General features: G+C 50.3%; 1 protein-coding gene across 1 annotated transcript in view; it reads right to left on the bottom strand.

The window, feature by feature from the left end:
* Positions 1-22,889, bottom strand: part of ACAN (aggrecan) — a 68,345-nt gene that overhangs the window by 35,351 nt on the left and 10,105 nt on the right. The window contains exons 2-3 of the mRNA XM_087428920.1: positions 3,156-3,232; positions 413-796 (exon numbers count right to left, since the gene is read on the bottom strand). Coding sequence (XP_087285046.1) covers positions 413-796; positions 3,156-3,225 — 454 coding nt within the window. The 5' untranslated portion in view covers positions 3,226-3,232. The remainder of the gene's footprint in view (positions 1-412; positions 797-3,155; positions 3,233-22,889) is intronic.

Genomic DNA, 22,889 nt, shown 5'->3' with positions numbered 1-22,889 from the left:
GAGAATGAGGGGCTAGAGGTGAGGCGGGGAAAGACACCTGGATTAAGGGTCAGGAGACTGCTCTGGCTCACTTCCAGGGAAACTTCAGGCAAGTCACTTAACCTCAGTTGGCTTGTCTGTAAAATGGGGAGGGTCACGAGGCCCACGGAATCACAGGATTGTTGCGAAGCACAAACTGTCCTGTACATGTGACTGTGGCCAGGAAGCATTTAATTCCCTCAAAGTCCAGACAGAATGATATGGCCAGCTCCTCGTTACAGAGGAAGCCATTCAAGTTAATTAAGTAACTTGACTGAGATGACACCGGCGGGGGCAGCTGGTATTGGAACTCCAGCCTGCCTGGTCCACACCAGTGAGGATACCCTTCTGGTTCTTTCCGCAGGTGAAGCAGTGTCCCTGTGGAGGCTCTCACCTTTCACCACGACCTCCAGGGTGGCCTCGCTGTCCTCGATGCCGTGCATCACCTCGCAGCGATAGATCCCGGAGTCATTGGAGCGCAGGTTCCGGAGCTCCAGGGTGGCGTCGGTAGGGATGGCGGGGTAGTTGGGCAGCGAGGCCCTGTCTTGGTAGGCACTGCTGACCCGCACCTGCCCTTCAGTGGCCACCAGCAGCACCACCTCCTCCTCCTTGGAAATGCGGCTCCACTTGATCCTCGGGGCGAGGGGAGCGGTGGAGGGCGCGGTGGTCACCGGGTGCACGGGGTGGATGAAATAGCAAGGGACGGTGAGGGAGGTCCCCAGGAGGACCCGCAGCGGGGATGGTTCGGGGATGCTGACACTCAGTGAGTTGTCAGGGTCTGTGGGGAAAAGGTGGGGGAGGGAGACAGACCTGTTAGTGCCTAGAGAGGACCACCCATCCTCCCTCACAGTCCTTCTGGAAACAACAAAATCCAGTGAGCGTGTTTGTGTCTATGGTGGGGATGTCCCGTGCCATATGGAATTCCCAGGAAGCTGTGCAACACCTTTTCAGAGCAGCCTTCCTCAAGATCCCTGGTCTCTGCACCTCAAGACAGAAACTGTGGAGCCAGAAAAGGGTGGCAGAGGAGGGCAGGGGAAACCTCAGAGTTGAGACCACCTCTCTGTTTCTCAAACTGGGGTCCCATAGGGGATGCCAAGCCATAGGATAAACAGGACCCATCTTCCTGGAGTGATAGCTTGACTTAAAGATTTTGGGAAAAAATTATTTTGGGGTAGAAAAAATTATTATGAGGGAGAAAAAACATCCACACAACTTTTAAAGCTAAGATACAAAACTTCAAAGATGTGTCCCACTTGAGGAGGTCTGCTTTGGGCTCCATCCCGACTTTGCAGAAGCACAACTCATTCTCTTCTGCTATTGGGGAACTGGGGGGCCTAGCTGGAGAAGCATCAGAGAAGATCAGACATTTAAGTCTGCAAAGAGTCAGATGGGAGGTGAGGATGGGATATGATTAGACGCCACAAAAAATCATGGCAAGTATTGACAGGGAAGATGCAGTGTGTCTACCAAACCCTGTTAAGAAGTAAAAGACCTTCCTGGAATGGGAAAGAAACGGCTTTTGAAAAAATAGCACCTTTCAAGGTAAGTCATGCACTTATGGAACCCTTTTTTCCAGGACATCCTACAGGTTGAAAATAAAAATGTTTCAGATATTTGTGGGTGGTAGTTTCATAACAGGGCAAGGAAGGGGGAGCTAGGAATGTTTGGGGTCCAGCCCTAACCTTTTGATGTCCTGGGCAGTCACCACCAGGCCCTTCCACAAAAATCTCCCTCTGAATGCTCAGCCCCAGCCCCACAACACAGCACGGTGTTAGTGGTGGTGGTTCTCCAGGAAGAGCTGTAGTTCTGCAGTTTTTAAAGCTCCCACCCCACTCTAGTGAACTGGTTTGCCTGTGTGGGCAAACCACCCAAGTTACAGCCAGGGGCTGGATCTTTGTGGGTCCCAGGGGAGAGGACAAATGGAGACTCATATACCATATGTCTACATATTTAAAAGTTATAAATCAAGGCAATAGATTGTTAAATAAAATGTATTCTGTCTTCCTATTTGACAATGAAGCCTTTCAAAATGAAAAACCAGATTCAAATTTAGAATTCTTGGATTCCCTAGAGTTTTGCATTGGGATGTGTTGGCTGAGCAGGAGGAGGGGAGCCAAGCCTCCTTCTTTCCCCACTCCTGCTCTGCACTGTGAGGGGTCTGGTTTATCGCAGGCCTCACACTCCAGCTCTGTCCACACCCCATACAAACAGCCACCCCTTAACCCCTCCCTCGGGCCTAGGGGTGGCTCCTACCAGGGGCGTGGTCCCCCCATAGGAGGATGGACCCAAAGGAGAGACCCGTGCGGCCCTTAGAGTGGCTGGGGTCCACTTGGACAGGGTATTCCGGGTGTCCTGGGTACCCAGAGTATGGTCTAAAGGAGAACATAGATTGGGTAGACATGTCTCATTGGCCTTACAGACTTCTCGTCCTTTAGGGAGTGTTGGGGCTGGAGGATGGTCAGAGAGGGGCCTCTAAAGTGCATGGCCCAGGGCAGGGGCCTCTCTGGGTCTAAAGGAGATACGTCTCACTTTGGAGTAAGCCCATCCTGGGGTCAGTGGACAGTTTGTTCACTGGGTTCAAGGCTTCGTGATGAGAAATCTGCCCGGTGCCTGCCACATGCAAGAGACCAGGTGGCGGGCTTCCCGAGGACCGTTTGCCAAGAGAGGCAAAGGTCTGTGTGATTTGTTGGGGGCTTCTTTCTGACTGTTTCCCAGGCGATTTTCTCTTCTTTATGCTCCAGTCCATCCTCCCTTGGCAGCCTTTTCTCTGTGGGCTTATCTGCATCCTGCCCCAACCCCACGCTCAGCGTGAGGTGGTTCTAGGTGGGATCCACAGAGAGGATACTGGGGAGATGAGCGCCTACCAGAAGCCCTCCCCCTCGCTGTCCATCCTGGAGGGCAGCCGGGAGCAGTATTATCTGAGGGGGGGCTCCTGGACGCACGCGTGTGTGTTCACACACACGGGTGCTCTCTCAGGGCCGTTATGCTTGCATTTGATAGAAAAGGGGCAGGGCCAAGAAAAGGCCAGGTGAGGGGAAGTTATGTCCCTGGGACCAGCAGCACCGGGCTCAGTACCCAGTATCCAGAACGCCGTCTTCAGTGCCTGCTGGATAAAGGAAACGTGGGAGTGTCCTCACCTGAAACTTCTACAGATACCGCGGCTGCGATGACCCTCAGAGTCACAAACAGCAAGAGTAACGTGGTCATAGTTCACCTGGAAGAGAGGAGGCAGAGGCGTTATCAGAGCTTCAGATATGGCGAGGTTGAGGGTCAGGGGGCCCACGACACAAGGACTTGAAATCACATTAAGATAAGGAGGCTGCATGTGGTTCGAGAGAGATCTTCTCCAAGAGTCATCTCTTCACAAAACCTTTACAGATTTCTCAGTTTAATCACAGGCGTGAAGCTGGAAACCTCCTCCCGCCTTTGCTAGGGAACTTCCCATCTTCCAACCAGCAGAGGCTCATCCTGAAGTATCCTATGATGGTTGATTTGATGTGTCAACCTGACTGAGCCACGGCATGCTCAGATATTTGGTCGAATATTATTCTGGGTGTGTCTGTGAGGGTGTTTTTGGATGAGATTAACATTTAAATCAGTAGAGTGAGTAAAGCACATTGCCCTACTAATGTGGGTGGGCCTCATCCCGTCAGTTGAAGGCCTGAATCGAACAAAAACAGATAATTCCTCCTGCCTGATGACCCTCAAACTGCCTTTGGACTTGAACTGAAACATCAGCTCTTCCTGAGTCTCGAGCCTTCAGACTTAGGCTGAAGTGACACCCTGGCTCTCTTGAGTCTCCAGCTTGCAAATGCCTCCACAGTCGTGCGAGCCAATTTCTTATAATAGATCTAATCAACTCCTACAATAAATGTATATCACGTCCTATTGGTTCTGTCTTTCTGGAGAACCCTGACAAATACAATCCCCCAGGTCCAGAGAAGTGACACGGGTTACCCAACCTCCCTGATGAAATCTGGACCTGCCACCAACTTCAAATCCAGGAATCCTGTGTGTATTAGAATGGAGAATGCTCCAAGGTTTGGGGCAATATTCAGGGTCCTGGCTCAAGTCAGGGGAAGGATGCCCACCCAGAGAGCTCCCGAGGAGGCTGTGGGATGGACTGATCAATAATTTAGGAGAGAAATGAGAACCTGGGATTCTGCAGCCTTCCTGCTGGCCCAAACAATGACTTTGTGTGAATAAGAAAAACAAGCCTTTCTTGTTGTCATCTGCTGGAAAACTGTCACATTAAGTATACAAATCTGTGACAACCACAACGTAAAGGGCATCCCCTACACAGCTGGGACCATGACTCCAGTTGGGCCAGTGCAGGGAGACCCCAAGAACCCGCAACTGAATTTACAAGAGATCAGCCAGAGCAGTGGTTCTCGGCTTTGGCTGCACATTGAAATCACCTGGGCTTCAGCCTGGTGAATCACCTGTTCCGTAGGCGTTTTAAAAGCTCCCCAGCAGGTTCTCATGTGCAGCCAAGATGGAGCAGGGCCGGCTAGAGGGTGTGCAGTCACCTTGCAGACACCTGTGACTTGCGTTCCATCACACACGCCTGTTGATGTTTACCGAGCTGTTCTGTTGGATGGACCTGCATTGGCGCCCACCCTGCCATCCTCCCCAGTCTGTGAGCAGGAGACTTTAGCCTAGGCTGAAGAAGTGTCTGCATCACAGATGCTCCACAGGGAGGCGGGAGGAGGCCTCTGAGGGGAGGGAGGACCTGGAACTGAAGGCCAAGTGTGGAGCTCTCAGAAGCTGAGTAGCGCTCAGCTGGGATGGCAGCCCAGGCCGGACCTCGGCTCTGCCGGAGTCTGGTGGCCCAGCAGGCGTCGCTGTTGGCTCAGCCACCATCAGCTGGGGCTGGACTGATCTGGGGCTGAGGGGAGCATCCGAGGGGCCCCTAGGGTTCCTATCCCAGGAGGCCTGGGGGAGGGGCGAGTGGGGCCCAGGACTCTGGGCGACCCTTTTGGGTGACCCTGGCCTGCCAATTTGAGTGATCTTTCCACCACTATCCTTCATTCATCCCACGTATATGGGTCACCAGAGCAAGGAAAGGGCTGTGTATGCGGAGAGTGCTGGGGGTACAGAGAGGAATGCGTGGGGCACGTTTCCCTCACCCCAGGGGAAGTCTGGAAGATCCCAAAGGCCTCAGAAGCAGCCCCTTGCTTCGCCTCAGGGATTTTTCTACTTAGATGCTACCTTCAAAAAAATTTCTGGGGCTCCAGGTTCTGGCACTGTGAGGGGCCGCTGAGTTGTGGCGCTCTTGTTTGGTCCCTGTGTGACCAGTCACGGCCGGGAAATAGTCCCCCGGAGGCCAAAAGGGTAAGGGTCCCCTCCACTCTGGGGAGGGGGCTAGACTTGTGGGCTCCTCTCTTCCGAGGGCCTCGGGGATTCCGGGTCCAGACATAAGGCCGCCTGTTCCTCTTCCCTCAGTGCGCCCTTCACAGGGAAGTTCTGAGTCTGTTTTCAGAGTTGTGTTTCTTCCCCGCTCTCTGAACAAGCCTGACATTGTCCGGGATGCAGCGGTTCTCTGTGGGGCTCGGCCGGCACTGTTTTTCTCCCTGGCCTCGACCAGGAATGGAAAGGGTTGGGGTGGGGGTAGGGGTGGAGTGGGCAGAGGAACTAATTTTATTTCTTCTTCTTTTTTCTAAGACAAACTTTGGGATAGAAATATCGCAATAAATATGCTCTTGTGTTTGTATGTGTTTTCTCAGCTGTAAAGAAAATAGGGAGAAATTCCATTCTGTCTGGGTTCCAAGTGTCTCCAGGACTCACTGAGTCTTTTATGCGAGGAGATGGCCTTTGCCAGCCCCGTCAACAGGGAGGCCTTTCTCCACAGGAAGCAAAGGTAGGTGGTGGCGAGGGGTGGTGTAGCTGGGGCAGAGGACGGGGACGGGGCGCCTGAAATGAAGCGAGAGAGGAGCTCGGGGGCGCGGGCAGTGGATGCTGGATGAAGGCTGGGCTGTGCGAGTGGAGCTTCTGTGGGATATGCGTGTGTGGGGTTGGGTTGATCACCAAGGAACTGGCTTTCCCAGGGGATAACTGCTGGGAGACTTGATAGGGGAAAGTAAGCTTGCTAGTGCTTTTAACCTGAGCTGAGGCTGTGTGTGTGTGTGTGCATGTGAGACCCCACAGCTGGAGACACGGAAACCCTTCACTTCCTCATCAGCTAGACTCTGTCCCATGGTTACCAACCCGGCCCGGCCCTTGGCCTTTATTCCATCAAATTATGGGACTGAATGGGCACCTCAGCCATTTGCCTTGAATTCCTCTTCCAGTAACATGCAGTGGAGATCCCCAGATCTGGGTCTCAGTCCTGGCTCGGCCACCTACCACTTTAATAATACAGGATCCACCCCACGGCTGTTTCAGAGACAGAACGAGATAATGTGCCAGTCAGGCCCCCTCCTTGAGGGCAGGCCTGTGTCTCTGGCTCAATCCCCAGCACACGGCCTGGCACTCAGCAGGCATCCCTCGATGCCACTGTCCTCCCCCCTCCCTAGTGTCAGGTCTGGAAGAGAGTTCAGTTCTTTGTAGGGAGGCTTCTTGTCCTGGGATGAGGGTGGGACTAGATGACTTTCCGTAAAGAATAAAACTGCCTCATTTCAAAAACAACATCACCATACTACCAAACATTTGGAAAATAGGGAGACAGAGAAAACAAATCACCATAAGCTTCAATCCCAATCCAACCCTTATCTGTGTTTTAATAGCTTTCCTTCCTCCTAGTCTTTCTCCTTAGGCGTCCACCTGTGTTTTATGGAGTTGTAACCTTTTTGCATCCTTTTGCTTTTCCATACAACACAGTGGACCAATGACTTTTGTTGTTCCTTCAGAACTGTTGACAAGGGAGTTTTATGATCATGACCTCCCTGCCAGGGATCCTGACTACGTGGCCGAGGCAGGTGGTCTTCACCCTCTAATTGCATTGGAGGAGCTCATTCCTTCAGAAGGCGGCCCATGCCATTGCTGGGCAGCTCTGATTGTGCTCAACATCTTCCAAGATGGAGTCAAAATGACCCCCACTCCCCTTATAATTTCCACCCACGAACTCTCAGGGAGCACAGTAAACGTGGGACTCATGCCATCTTCAGGGGTCCAAACTGCTCTTGTCTGCTCTTCTCTGTGGAGACACTCCCAGGTCCTTTGCCTCTTCCTCATGTGGCTCCCAGACCACTCCTCCCTCCCTGGAGCCATAGAAGGTAGAGCTTGGACAGACTTTCATGAACACCAAGTCCAACTCCTTCATTTTATAGGTGAAGAAACTGAGGCCCAAGGAGGTAAGTGGTTTTCTCAGGGCCACACAGTAAGTTGGAGATGGAGCCAAGACCAGAACCAGCTCCAGGGTCTGGCCATCAGAATCCCATGTTTGTGAGCTCTACAGGGAGTCGTTGTGTCTGTCCTGTTCCTGAGTATCCCTGGCCTCTGGCAGAGTGCCCAGCACAGAGAGCGGGCAATCAGGAAATGTCTGCTGAATGAATGAATGCACACATGGAGGCCCAGGCACCTGAAGTCATCTCCTTCAACCACAGGCCTCTGAGCGAGGAGGTGGGGCTGGAGGCTCACATCTGTGGAGCACTCATGAGGTGCACAGCCCTTTGAGGTAGACCTCTCCCATTTTGCATTCAATAAATCTCAGCTAGGGATATATATTGTTTGCTCGTGATGTGCATAACTATATTGATTAATGCTAGTATGTCAGTATGGCGTGTGACTTTGGGAAGGTCACAGTCCACGTGCAAGCCCAGGTGTGTGACAACCAGGGTCTTCCCTTCCCAGGGCTCCAGTAGAACCAGTGGTGTGTGGAGCCAGCTTGTACTGGCTCGCCAGAGCCAATTTTAAACATTTCTTTCCAACTGCGTGTTCAGTGACGTCACATCGGTAGCTTGAAATTGGTCACGACGGGAGTATTTACACCATGGAAATCAGCAAACATTACAAATGAGGGCTTTTCTTCTTTTCTTTCCCTTTTTGAGAGTGGGCGTACCAGCACACTACTGGAACTAACACTAAATAAAGAAAAAGGCTGGAAGAAGGAGAATGTGCACTTCTCTTTTTCTGTCTAATGAAGCCTCCTTCTCTGTTCATTGTGCTGTCCTTCATGAGTCCCTGGGGTCATCGATGCTGACCCTGAAACCAAGGCCAGTTTGCCAGCCCTAGGGCAGGTCAGGCCCATGTTCGTCTCCATGTCATATTTCCGGCCACATAGGTGTGGACTCAGCAACTGTTTGCTGGGTAAGTGAATGTGGGCGCTCCCCGGACCCCGACCCTGTAGGGCTCCCATGTCCTCCAGGAAGCCTCATCAGGCCCTGCCCCTTGGTTCTGCTCTCCCCACTGTGACTGCTTCCCTGGCACTTTAGTACTTAATTTTTCTCCTATTGTTTTACATAGGCTAGCTTCCTAGCTTCGCCTCATCATGCAGATTGTGATCTCCTTAAGGTTGAAAGTCAAGCCTTAAGTTAAAAAAATATCCTTCTGTGTTAACTCATGCAGTGCCGGGAACAACAAAAAATGGTATTTGATATCTACTTGTTGGATGAACAGGTGGAGGTTGGAATTTGGCAGACTGGTTGACCAGTAAGATTTGCTGGTAACCAAGTGGCTCTCTGTCTGTGACTTAAGTTCTGGGGTAGAGATTCAAAAGGACCAAGGTCACCCACTCCCCCAGCTACCGGCCTGCAGCACATCACTTATTTGCAGGCTAATCTCCTGATAGTGCCTCTTCTCTGATCACTCATGAACAAGATCCATCCTACATCTGTGCATAAAAGTGGTGGCATACGCCCTTGACATGGGGATTTCAAATCCAGCATCAGGAAAGGGGCAGGGATCCCATACCAATGACATATCTGGCCAGAGTGACCCCCAACAGCAGCTGCTAATTTTCTAAACACGTATTCTAAACAGACATGGTACGATGATGAGGAAAGGGGGAGCCAGGAAGCTGATTCCAGTCCTAGGTCTGTCCTGAGTCACTGGGGAACTCATGTAAGCCCTCAGTTTTCCCATCTGTAAACTGGAATCATACGCAAGCTTCACCCCCAGGAACACTGTGAAAGTGATTTTTGTGGATGCTAATACTCTTTTTTTTTTTTTTGTGAGGAAGATCAGCCCTGAGCTAACACCTACCAATACTTCTCTTTTTGCTGAGGAAGACTGGCCCTGGGCTGTGCCCATCTTCCTCCACTTTATATGGGACGCCGCCACAGCATGGCTTGACAAGTGGTGGTCGGTGCATGCCCGGGATGCGAACCGGCGAACCCCGGGCCACCGCAGTGGAGCGCGTGCACTTAACCGCTTGCACCACCGGGCCGGCCCCACTAATAATCTTTTTATATTTCCTCCTCTTTCTCTTCTCTCCCCCTTCCTCTTCTTCCTACTTTTCTCCATATGTGTCTTTTTCCAAAACGTTGATTTCCTTATTTTATTACTCGCTCTGTCATCACTGAAGCATCTTCAAGTCTGCAAATGTTTTCCTGCTTTCTGGGCAATTGAGTCCACTGTGGGTGGGGGTGCTGCAGACCAACCCTCCAAGTCCACAGTTTTGTCTGGATTGGCCTCTAGCAGTGCTGGACGAAGACAGAGGGGACTGTGAAGGGGAAGGAAGACTTATCTTTGGAGTTACCTATAGCTTATCGGTCGAGACAAACTTGTACACAGAGATAGCAGACATGAGCGAGTGGGCTCTGGGTCCTAACCTTGACCCTATACCTCAGTTTTTCCATCTCTGAAATGGGGGCAGAATGGGAGAACTGGTCCTGGAGTTCTCTGAGATTCTAAATGCCAGCTCCCTGAGGTGCAGAAGAGAGACTCTTTTGACCTCAGGTCAGAATGAGTCGCATCTCACTCTCCACAGCCTCCCTCATGGTTAGGGACCAGCTCATCTCTTGCTTGTTCTGCTCCCACACCCAGGTCAACTTTCTCTGGGAGGGCTTGAGCCCACCTGGAAAGATGCCCCCAGGGCCCTCAATGTGCTAGGGAAGAAGCAAGAGGTGGGGGGATGCAAAGAGGGCAGCTGTGAGGTTGTGAGGGTCCTGCCCGGTCTGAGAGTTCCAGGAGGCTCTGGGGGGAGGAGCAAGGCTCAGGTGGTAGGTTTGGGAGAAAAACAATCAAGACATGACACAGGCCAGAGGGTGTCATACCGACAGGTCATCCTTGTTACCTTGGTACTTAAGGCCCTCTGCTACCACGCCTCGGGCTCATCTCCCAGCAGGGCCCTATCTGAACCCTCAGCTTGGGTCTGGCCTGGCCCTTTCTCCTCCCTTCTGTTGCTCACACAGTTTGCTCCTTCCAGAAGGCTCTGCATCTGTAGAACGGCTCTACATCTGACCTAATCAGAGCTGTCTTTGAGGCCCAGTACAAATGCCACCTCTTGGGAACTTCCCCAACGTGCTCTGGCCTGAACCATCTCCTTTCTGCCCATATCCTTTGTCATTTCTTGTTGTTACCACCAATTTATTAATGACTACATCCTGGCTTGTGACTTCCTTCCCATCGTTGTTTTAAATTACTAGGCCAACCACTTATGGGGTGCATGTGTGGGTGGGTGGGGATGGCGAGGGGGGCAGACAGGGCTGTGTGGTGGGAAGAGCATAGTTTTGGAGTCACATCGATCCTGTTGAATCGCAGCTCTGACATTTACATGTGAACATACAACCTTGGCCCAATTGGAGGCTCAATTTCCTTATTTCTAAAGAGCTGATAAAACAGGATCCATCATCTAGGACTTTTGTGGGGACTAAATGAGAGACTCTGCATGGCTCTCAGTAAATTCTGTCTCCTTCCCCAAATCTTGTCTGATCAGGTCCTCCCTCACTGAGGAGGGGGAGCAGCTGCATCGTGTGCCCCCATCTTGGCATTTAATCTAGTGTTGAGGCACTGAGCACCTACTGTGGGCATGGAGCACTGTGTCCCTGCACGTAGGAACCCCTCAACCAACGTGTGCTGACTTGATAAGAAGTGAGGAGAAGTTACACCCAAATACAATTAATGCCTAGATCTAATTTAAATGATGCCCCGTGTGGATGGTCATTTGATCTGTAAAGATAGTAAACAGTGGAAATCTTCCCAACTTGGTTAGCCTAGGGCTCGTTCCTGCATTCGCCCCAAGACTGGGCGTAGGATGTGGGTTCACAAAACTGTGGACTGTAGGGCCGGCCCTGTGGCTTAGCTGTTAAGTGCGTGCGCTCTGCTGCTGACGGCCCGGGTTCGGATCCCAGGTGCGCACCGACACACCGCTTCTCCGGCCACGCTGAGGCCGTGTCCCACATACAGCAACTAGAAGGATGTGCAACTATGACATACAACTATCTACTGGGGCTTTGGGGAAAAAATAAATAAATATGTAAAATTATTTAAAAAACAAAACACTGTGGACTGTAAATTAAGATCCCAGTGCTGCCACTGCCCTCTCCAGTGACACAGGCTTGTCACTCTCAGAGCTTCTCTGCGGTCTCTGAGTGAAGGCAGCCATCCCCTCTCTACCTTCACGCAACAGTGAGCATCTTACAGTCAGAATCAGCTTATACTATGGTTTCACAATCAAGGACTACCTTTGTGATGGGCCTTTGTACCAGGAACTGTGCTCTCAGCTGTACGAATTTCTCATCCTTAAAACAATCTTGCAAAGATAGATATTGCCATTCTCACTTTACAGCTACTGAGACGACTGCTCAGAGAGGTTAAGTAACTTGCCCAAAGTCACATAGATAGTAAGTGGCTGAGTTTGGTCTGGAACCCAGGTCTTACGGCTACAAATCCCATGTTTTTTCTTAACATTCCCAGCCTCTCTACATTCATTAGTTTTACTCATTCATTCCATTATTCAGTCAACAAATATACTTCAATAAAGGGGGAGATAGGAGATGTTCTCATGGAATTTCAGATCCAGAGAGCTTTAGGGGTTGGTCGAGGGTAAAATCCGTAACTAATTAGTTCATAAGAGAGGGAAATCCAATACCTGCTCCAGCTCTGCCTGGAGCTGCAGAGTGCCTGGAATATGGGCACTGGCCTTGACGATGATTAACGCAGGGTCAGTCTGGAGGAGGGGTGTTCCCCAGCAAGAATCCTAACCCACTTCCGGACCTTCCATAAGCAGGGACAACCCCGGCTGGAGCGCCGAGTCCTGGCTTTCCCTGCGTCCCCAGAAGTCCAATGGAGGACTGGCTCCTATAGCCCAACATGGCAGCTCCTCCCCAAAGTCCTTCAGGTAACTTGTGGGAGGGCTCCAAAAAAGAAACAAGACGGCCCCTCACAAATCCACTTCTGCTGGGCAGGGCTGCAGGCAGTTTTCATTAACTTCCCTCCACAGGTTTTCAGGGTTTTTAAAGAGCTCTAATCAAGCCATTCCTGATTAAATGGGCCACTCGCAGGCAGTACCTGCAACGGCATGAACCTAACTCGCTCAGGAATATCTGGATTCCTATCAGCCAACTCACTCGAAAAGTCAGTAGAACCCTCCCTTGAGCTGGGTCTTCTGGCCCTTTCTAATGTCACACCCTGCCATGAGATGACCCTCGTGTCCCATAGCCGGAAGAGCCGGCCAACTCCTGCTGCTTCCTCTGCTGCTGATCACAGAGGGGCAGGGAGGAGGGAGCAAGGGAAGGATGCCCTCTCTGAACTTCAGCTTCAGAAATCAGCCCAAGGAGCTGTTTCTGTCAATGCCAACCTATGGCCAACCTCACTGGCCTGACCAGGGCCAGAAGGACGCTGGTCCCACAATAAAAACAAAGCTGTCCTTGGTTTGCTGAAGGCCTACGTGGGCTTGCAGGGGAAGGTCCTGCCTGAGGAGGTGGGTGGTGGGCACAACAGGGAACTGGAAGGAGCAGACCCTGGTTCAGGGCATAGAGCAAAAATACTTAAGAAGACATCAATTTTTCCCATCTCTGGTCTTTCTGCCTTGATTCCCTCCACCCACTGAAAAACGTCCCAGCTAGTAATAACTGTTTGACTTGGATCTGCTGTGACAAGAAATATGCTGTTCTTCATCCGCTCTTTGGGGTCCACCTTGAACCCAAGCTCTAAGCAATTTCCTGAAATTGCCTCTTCTCAAGTTTCCTGGGAGGCAACATGGTATGATAGAAGGTGGGCAGCTTGAGAATACAACCTGAATTCATACCTTTGACCCACAACTTGCTATCTGGGTGACCCTGAGGCAAGTTTCTTGACATCTCTAGCCAGAATATCCATGGATGAGGCCTCCGGAAATTGCTGATTTTCAGTTAGGAGGAGAGGCAGGGAATGACAACTCTCTGTGACAAGTTGCTCTGAACTTCCTCTTGTTCCTTCCAAACCACCACACAGAAGTCCCTATGTCTCCTGGGTGGTCTGATCCTGGTGGATGGGGCGGCAGGAGGAGCCGGGAGGAAGGGAGCTTGTATCACACTGGAATCTTGAATGAGTCATGGATGCTGAGCTCAAGTCAGAAGTGATGGCTGAAGCAAAAGGAAGCTTGGCCTACACACCTCATGGCAGAACAGGATGGATGTTCTTGGAGCAAAATCCAGCCCTTTCCTGTGGCCTACAAGGCCCTACACGATCTGCTCCTGTTCCTGCTCACAGCACATCTTGTACCTCTGTTCCCAGCCACATTCTAGCTATTCCTTGAACACAAAAACTTGTTCCCTCCCAAGGGCTTTCGTACCTGCCCTTCCTTCTTTCTGGTACACACTTCTGGATCTTTCCCAAGATGGCCACTTATTATTATTCCAGCCTCAGTTCAAATGTCCCTTCCCTGACCATCCTGTTCCCTCACTGCCCCTCCGCTGTCCCTCCTTATCACGTCACCCTGTTATTGTTTATTTATAGCATTATCATTATTTGAGATTATTGTCATTTTCTGTTTGTTTGTTTATTGTGTTTTCCCTACCTGGAATACATACTCCATAAGGGCAGGGACTTCTGTCTGTTATGCTCACTGGTACATTTCTGGTGCCTAGAACAGGGCCTGGCACATAGTAGGTGCTCAACCAATATCTGTCAAATGAATGAATGAATGGCTCTTGATGAATGGGGCAGTGTCCCTTCTGGATTAAGTTTGGACATGGAAGGAGTGTTAAATGGAAGACTGATCATAACTGTTGAATGTCACCTGATTTCAAAGCATTCCTGCCTCCTCAGCCCTGGGGAGCGTGGAAGCCCTAGGAGGAGGGTAGCTCTGAGTGGGGGCTGTCAGGGGCAGCCTGGAGCATACACGTGGCCCATGGAAATAGCCACTCACGCTCCTCTCCTGCTAGGAGAAGAACAGGAGTGGGGCGGATGGGCCAAGCAGGGAGTGGTGGGTGACGCCAGGGACAAAACAGCCCTCAGAGCCATGCTGGCAGCCTGATGAGGGCTGCATTTCCATGAGGCTGGGAGTGAGGCCGAGGCCAGGAGCTGGGAAGGACGGCTGGCCATGGGTGGTGCTTCCTAGGGGCAGGGCAGCTGCAGCCATCCCTGGCCCTGATGCACATGCCTGGACAAGGGTGGGCACTTGAGGGAAGAGTTCAGCTCAACACCACCACCTTTCCCCATTATTCCCACCTCTCCCTGCTCGCGGTTGCAAATTCCCAGGGCAATCAGTTTAATCTGGAGAGGTACCTGGCACTATTAACGGCTCCTGATTCACTCACACAGAGACATTTAGCTTCGCCCTGTTCTCTTTGTGGAAAAAACCCTGGTACTTGGGACCCGCCCCTTCCTGTTCTCAGCCTCCCGTTCCAGCCTGAGCACTTGAAGGTTTTCTCTGCATTAATTTCAGACGTTGTGTAAATATCGAACCTGGGATCTTGGAAAGGAGTGTCCTTCAGCCCAAATTTTCCATCAGGCACAAGCGCCTTTCCTGGGGCAGGGACCTTGGGCCAAGAGCTGAGTTCCCTCTACTCGGCGCTGACCGCCAAGCTGGCAGGACAGAGAGCTCCTTCTTGCAGGAGTTTGGGAAGGGGCTAGGGGACCCAGAGGGCCTCCCTGGGGGGCCTCCCTGGGTGGGAATTGAGCCTAGGTTTCAAAAATGATCTTCCATAAAGATTTCGGGAAGCTGAGGGTCCTGATGGAAATGCCTGCTTGCCAGAAAGTCCTATCAGGTGTTTGGGGTTACAGATGAATTTCTGAGCAAAGTGGAGGGCCAGGTGCCTGAGATGCAGCTGAAAGGAAACAATCCCTCAAACTTTTCAGGCAGATGCTCACGTTCTTGGAGTTTAGCCTTGGGGTCCAGTCAAGAGTGAGAAAGGAGATGGGTTATTTGGAGTTAAACCTCCTTCTTTTGACCCTGGTTTGTACACCCTGATACCAGGACTGGGAAAGACTTCATAGAGAACATCCACTTAGCTCCTTTTGGGTCCTGCTTCTCTTTGAGAGCCAACGGGAGCTCTGGACCTGGCTCCCAGAAGGTAACCGCTAAGCCTTTATTTCCCTGGGGGCCTTGGGCCGTATAGCCGATGCTAACAGTGTGATTTATGGTGGGGGTCTTGGGTCATGTGGTATCAACTTGACCTCTGGAGATGTGGGAGATTAAGGTCAGAGCCGTGTAGGTGGTCAGCCATGTCTATGTGACCAACCCCCAGTAAAAACTCTGGACAACAGCAAGGCTTGGATGAGCTTCCCTGCTGGCAGTACTCTTGTGTGTTGTAACACGCTGTTGCAGGGAGAAGTAAGTGCTGTCCGCACAACCCCACTCGCAGAGGACAACCAGAAGCTGGGCCTGGTCTCCCTTGGACTCTGCCCTCTGTGCCTCTTCCCTTTGCTGATTTTTATCTGTATCCTTTTCCTGTAATAAACCATAACTGTGAGTGGAACAGCTCTGCTGAGTTCTATGAGTCCTTCCAGCAAATCACTGAACCAGAGGGTGGTCTTGGAGACCTCCTGAAACTGCCCCTTCCCTGCTCCATCAAGTTAGCTTGTCCTACCCAGGAAGGTTCAGTACTGGCTGGGTGGACAGCAGACAAGAGCTCTTCATCCTGTGGCCATCCTTCAGTGGCACTGCTTTCCCTTCCTGGGGCATGTGCTCTGAGAGCAGAGCGTTCTTTTTTGGCCTTCATGTGGAAGGAATAATTCCCTTTCATCTTGAAAAGTTCCGAGTACTTCTTGGCTTTCCTCCCTCCCTCCTCTCTTCTGTCAAACTCCTGTCACGTGGAAAACTCTGTAGTAGGTGCTGAGGGGGATCCGAGGATGGAGCCATGGGAATCCACCCTGGGGCTCACTGTGTAGGACAGGAGATGAGATCTGTGTATAAATCCTACAGTACACGAGGGAAAGCCTCTTTCAATGAAAGGCTGCCAGGAGCCGAGAGGATGCAGAAATCACTCCTGTTTGGGGGACCCAGGAGAGCTTTGAAGAAGAGGTGGCATTTGAGCTGAGCCTTGACAGACAGGGAGACGATGGGCATGTAGAATTAGGGAAAGGGCATTCTAGGAGGAAGGGATCACATGAACAAAGGCATGGAGAAAGGAGTAGACCCAACTGGTGTAGGATCAGATAAAGCTAGAAAGAAAGCTGGGCCAGTTCTGAAGAGCCTCCATAACTGGGCTCATGAGTTTGGTTTCAGTCTGTAGGTGATGCAGGGTGTTCTCAGGGGTTGAGGGAATGACCTGATCTGAGGTGTGTGTCAGGAGGAAACCGTAGCCTCTGCTATTGCTGCTGGCCAGCTCCCCTCTGTGAAGCCCCCCTGGTGCCCCATCACATCGAGTTCACCCTCTTCCATCACGGCAGGAGCACACGCTGCCTGTAGCATTTGCTGCCTCGGCAAGAAGACCGCGCCCACTGGGGTGTACTCTAGGCTTGTTCATCCTCGAGTCTTTCCTATCCATGAGCTCCTACCACAATTACTTCCTCTAAAAATTACCGTGTATTGAAATTGGCATCCCATGCCAGCGTGGCGCCCGGCAGCAGTGTGAACAAATGCATCATCTCGCGCAATGCTCAAAATCATCCTGGGAGGGGGCATCGTTATAGTCCCATTTTAGAATGGAGGAGACAGAGGCTCGGAGTGGGTAAGTAACTTACCTCAAATCCCACAGCCAGGGAGTGGCAGAGCCAGAATTCAAACCCAGGTCGGTCTGACTCCAAAAGCAGAGCTCCTAGCCAGTTCCCTGCTTCCCACGCACATGCCAGGAATGGCGACAAGTGTGAGGATGGAGCCTGTCAGGAGTGTGTTCTCATCACCCCAAGGCCTTTCACTCTCTCTGGTCCCAGCTTTAAAGCATGGATTCAATTAACAGACACTTGTGTGCCTGCTACAGAAGGGGTCTTCGCATGGATTGGGTTCAACTTCAGAGTCGGACTCAAAGCACCAAGGCACCACAGGGCTGTACAATAAGGCCTAAAATCCAAAGAGTTGCTCTCTGAGCCCCTCACAGACACCCCTCTGACTCTCAACTTGTTCCAGAACAGTCGGCACAGAGCTGCAAACATGGACATGATTTGATATTGCCTACCCCCCGCTTTGCTTCCTCCCTTTCCAGCTGTCTCTGGCATGTCCCCAGCTCTCTGCCAGCCTTTCCTGGCTGTGTGACTGTCCTCTGCAAGGCTGTCAGCATTACAGTCCCTAACAGCCTCCCGACAGGATGCCAGAGCAGCCGCCTTCTGGAAAGCATCTTCTAGGAACTCATGCTGTTTGCTGCCTCCCAGTTCCTCGCAGTTAGTGTTCCTTCAATGACATTGTCCTCACAAGAAAGCTACCTTCCCTTTATTTATTCTTTAAAAAGAATTATGTAAACTATACGTCACACAAAATTTACCATCTTAACTATTTTTAAGTTCATATATTTTACAGTTCAGTGACATGAAATAGTCACATAATTGTGCAACCATCACCACCATCCATCTCCAGAACTCTTTTCATTTTGCAAAACTGAAACTCTGTACCCATTAAACAATGTCTCGCCTTTCCCCTCCCCCCAGCCCCTGGCAACCACCATTCTACCTTCTGTCTCTATGAATTTCACTACTATCTTTCCTTCTGAGGAGGAAAGTCAATATCTCTATCTGACATAGTGTCTGGAGATTTTTTTTTCTTTTTTGTGAGGAAGATCAGCCCTGAGCTAACATCCAATGCCAATCCTCCTCTTTTTTGCTGAGGAAGACTGGCCCTGGGCTAACATCCGTGCCCATCTTCCTCTACTTTATATGGGATGCCACCACAGCATGGCTTGACAAGCGGTGCGTCAGTGTGCGCCCAGGATCTGAACCAGTGAGCCCTGGGCCGCTGAAGCGAAGCACGTGCACTTAACCACTGCGCCACCAGGCCGGCCTCTGGAGATCTTTATGTGCTATTCCAATTGGACAAATTCCTTTTTTTCTGGAGTACTTTATATATCCAAGGAAGCCTTCACATACACAAGGCCCTGCCAGGAACCACATTGCCTTCTGCATCATAGAACGCCTTCACAGACCCCCCAGAGGAGCCGCATCTTCATGGGGTTGGGCTCTAAAGTGCACACATGACAGAAACCAGGTATGATCAAAATTTCCCCTGAAAATCTCTTAGGAAGACGACATGTAGGAGAGCCCCACATTCTCTCCCAATGAGTTGAACGCAATCATCTTTCTTTCATTGCTGGGTCAAACTATTGCTTCTTTATTTGAGCAGCTGATGAATTAGCTTGCTTGCTAGGAGGACCATGTTGTATGAGAAATACATATCACTAAACACTAGACACATGCTTGGTGCCTCAAGATGCTCACACTGTGACAGGAACAAGGGAACTGAGGCCAACTCTGGGAGCAGCAAATTCAAGTCTCTTGTCCCTGGTTTCCTGGAGACACATACCCATTAGGCAGAGCGCCTGCAGAATTTCTCACTAAAGCGTGCTCTCTCCCCACAGACCGCGGAGCACTATAGCTGAGCCTCAAACCCATTTAAGCTGGGTGGGAGCAGCTGTGCCAGTTTTCCTTGACAGACAAATTCACCCACAGCTGCGCCATCAGCAGCAGCACTGGGGCCCGGGACTCGGGCTCTCTGAATTGCGCTGTAGCTCTCACAGCAGACACCACTCTCCCACCCAGACTGTGGGCTCTCCTTGAAGGCAGGGAAAACTTTTTATTCCTCCTTTTGTATTCCCTACATGTCTAGTAGAGAGCCTGGCACATAGAATGTTCAAATTATGGAAAACTGCTTAGCAACTTGGAAATCCATTCATGCTATATCATTAAGCACAAAAAGCAAATTGCAAAATAATACGTAGAATGCCGTATGTAGTATTCCATTTTGGTGTATATCTATTCATGGAAAAAAAAGAGAAAGATATACAGAAATTTAACTCTGGTTATATTTGGGTGGTAATTTTACAGTAGATTTTTAGTTTTTCCATTTTGAGTGTTTATATTCCCTAAACTGTCTAAGATGTCCTTTATTATTTTTCAAAGGAAAAATGTTCCTAAAAATAAAGCAAAATTTTATATCCTTAAAAAGAATCTACATTCAAGACAATAACAGAAGAAAATAAACTCCAGCCCTGGCAGGCCATTAGGAGAACTGAGTTTGTGTGTCAAAGCCAATGGACTCCTCAGTGACCAAGGTGACAGCCAGCTGCGAGTGAGGGTGGGGGAGAGGCATGTCTCAGTTGAGAAGGGAGGAGAGACAAAGTTCTCTATGTGTTGAAAGTCTTGGGAATCTGCTGAGAAACAGATTTTTCTTCTGTCACAGTTAGTGTTCAACAGACTCTGGGCTCAAGGTCTTTCCAGCTCATGGCTCTCTCTCCTGAAGGGGGCCCTGACTCTGAGCCAGGGAATCCCCCATGAAGTTCATGGGCATGGCGTGCAGGAATACAACAGGGCTTTACACACATACCCTGAAGGACAGGCCCCAGACTGGGTGACAAGATCCTTTGCTTCTCTTTCTCATGCTAGATGTCAGGGTCCAGTCTGAGAAATTCACCTTCTCTCTGAGCATAGTGCGTGAAATAGCCAGGAAACCATGAACTTTGGAATCAGACAGTCATGAGTTCAAGTTCTGGCCCTACCACTTACCAGCTATACCTCAGTTTTGCCATCTATAAAATAGGGACAATTAGATCTACTCCATAGAGCTTTCTGCTGATTCAGCATGAAGTGTGTGCACGTGGGGTGCTCAGCTCAGGTCATGTGACAGCATTTAAATCCTTTCTATTCAAATTGCCCAGTCTTTGTTTACCATAAAAGCACCGACCTATTGGAGAACACATCATTTATTTACTATGTTTCCCCCGAAAGAAGTTCCTTTACAACTCACAGATAAAGCACAGATCTAAAACATAGTAGCAAGTCGATCAAGGATGTTATGGGTTGAATTGTGTCCCCCCCTCCAAAAAAAAAGATATGTTGAAACCCTAACCGCCCCAGTACCTGTTAATGTGACCTTTTCTGGAAATAAGGTCTTTGCTGATGTAATCAAGTTAAGATGAGGTCATTAGGGTGGGCCCTTAATCCAATACGACTGGTATACTTATAAGAGAGGAAGGTGGCCATATGAAGACGCAGACACCCAGGGAGAATGTCAAAGTGACGACAGAGGCAGAGGTCGGAGTGATGCAGCTGCCAGCCCGGGAATGCCAAGGACTGACAACCATCACCAGAAGCTAGGCAGAGGCAAGGAAGGATTCTCTCCTACAGGCTCCAGAGGAGCATGGCCCTGCTGAGACCTTGATTTTGGACTTCTAGCCTCTACAACTGTGGACGATAAATTTCTGTCATTTTAAGCCACCTGGTTTGCGGTACTTTATTATGGTAGCCCTAGGAAACTAATACAAAGGATAACTTTTTTATTATAATATTACTATTAATAAAAAAAACTTCTAAAAAAAGGAGATTCCCCAATCTCTCTTGGTAGCCAACCTCAGGATCACTTAGATTTCTTTAGAGAATTACTTCTTATGTCTAATTTAAATCTCTCCTTCTGCCTTTCTTTTCTCAGTGGAGACACTTCATGTCTTGGGATTGTTCTTGATGGACTTTTCTAGATCTTTCTCATCTGCCCTTCTACTTTGAATCCAATCTCTGTGACTTTCTTGGTTTGGTTCCTTGACCCTCATGCTATCATTAGGCCTTTCCATCTCCCCTTCCGTTCCCACTGATTGACAGTGTGGGCTCTCTGTATTTCTAGGGAACCAGGAAAAGGGAGAAACATACCCTAGATCCTGGTCTGGATTCTGTCTTTTATTAAGAAAAACCCAGAAGTGAAAGTTTCTTTGAAGTTTCTGGCCCATCTGGACTCAGAACATCTCTTCTTCTGGGGTCCACATAGGACCAAGGAAGACTGCAAAGGCACAACAGAGTCTGTCCAGGTGCCTTAACTTGCTCAGAAGCATGGAATGTTCTCCTGGGACACTTAGATTTTCTCATTCCGCAGTCCCAGGAGAGGAGGACAGCGGGTGGAGGGGGCAGCTCCCAGCCCTGCACCAGCCCCTCCCTCCCCAGCATGCCTCCTGAAAGCACAGCCGTGCTGGCTAGCAGTTAGAACACCCGAATAGGAATTTCTTGCTGACCCATCCTTTGTAGCTGTGGTGCAGTCTCAAGGGATGGCTGACGGAGTGGGGTACAGTCAGGGCTGACATGTGAAGCTGCAAAGGCTGTGCACTGTACGACTTCAGGGGGCACTCTACATGTGGGCCACAATGGAATGGCACACCCTGGAATTATGAACTGGGGGGCCTTTGGTACAACAGGCATTGCTGCAGTTATCAGGTCTGTCAGGAGATCTGTCCATCCCCCAGCTAGCTTCTAGAGGACAGAGAACATAAGGCTCTTATTGCATTCCTCAGGCCCCTTCCTGCTCCAAGCTTGTATGACTACCTTAAGAGCAGAAGTGGGCAGGAAAGCAGCTGAGGAGCTTCAGTTTGGGGAAGAGGAGGCATTCACATAATTTTCCAACCCATCTCTACGAAATGTCAGGTTCTGAGATATATGCAATGGGCCTGGGGATATTCATGATTGACAGCAGTCACAGTTTTGAAAGCACTTGCTCTGTGCCAGGGACCTTGGTTTGGCTATGTTATCTTATTTTATCCTCCCAACAAACTTATGAGGTGAGAGTCATTATCCCCAATTTACAGGTAAGGAAACTGAGGCACATCACTCTGGCAAGGTCATACCGCTGATGAATTAGCCAAAATGGGCCTGGAGCCCTTCTACCTGACTCCACTCCTGGAAGACAATGCCTGATGGATTCTTTTGTAAGTCCAAGAGCTAGATGTCATCAGGAAGGGAGCTGGGAATAAAATGTAGGGACTAGACTCTCCATCACAAAAGAAAGACAAGATGGAGCTGGATGTTCAGGGAAGACCCACAGCAGGTGGAGCCTGAGAGCACAGACGCAGGTGGACGGTGAAGGCTGAGAAGAGCTGCCCATTGAGGTCTTCAGAATCCTGAAGACTCTGAGCCCTGCGAGGCCAGGGAAAGCACGTCTTGCTCTCCATCCTATCCCCGGTGCCTGGCCTCCTTCCCACCATGTCATAGAGGGTGCTGGGACCCTGCATCTTGAAAGAGGTGAAGGAAATGAGATGAAAGATGGCTCATGGCCCACGTTGGGTAGCCCACTAATAGAACTTGAGGGTCCAAAGGTGGTAGAACCTAAAAATATAAATTTATTCTTAAAATTAGCTGCTCCCCCAAGATGTTCAAGTCATCATCAACTTCTAAGGGAAGGTGGATAGGGGAGGGGTGTTGGCATATAGAGAATAACCACTCCTTCCTTAGCTGGGTCATTGGTGTCTCCCATTGGCAGCAGAACAGGAGCAGGGCCTGGATGGTGGCCATTCTGGCTGTACAGAGTCCCCAAACCACTGCCAGAGTGAGTTGGAGCTGCTGAGGTGGCCAGGACAGGTGGAGACTGTTCCTAGACAACTGTCCAGTTCAGTAGATAGAGCCCTGGGAGTTGGGAAATTGGGTTCTAGTTCCAGCCCTCACACCAC

The sequence above is a fragment of the Ceratotherium simum genome, chromosome 3 (genome assembly GCF_057802395.1).
Source record: "Ceratotherium simum simum isolate JZ-2026a chromosome 3, ASM5780239v1, whole genome shotgun sequence".
Taxonomy (NCBI): domain Eukaryota; kingdom Metazoa; phylum Chordata; class Mammalia; order Perissodactyla; family Rhinocerotidae; genus Ceratotherium; species Ceratotherium simum.
Note: the sequence above shows the minus strand (reverse complement) of the source record. Positions and strands in the feature narration are given on the sequence as shown.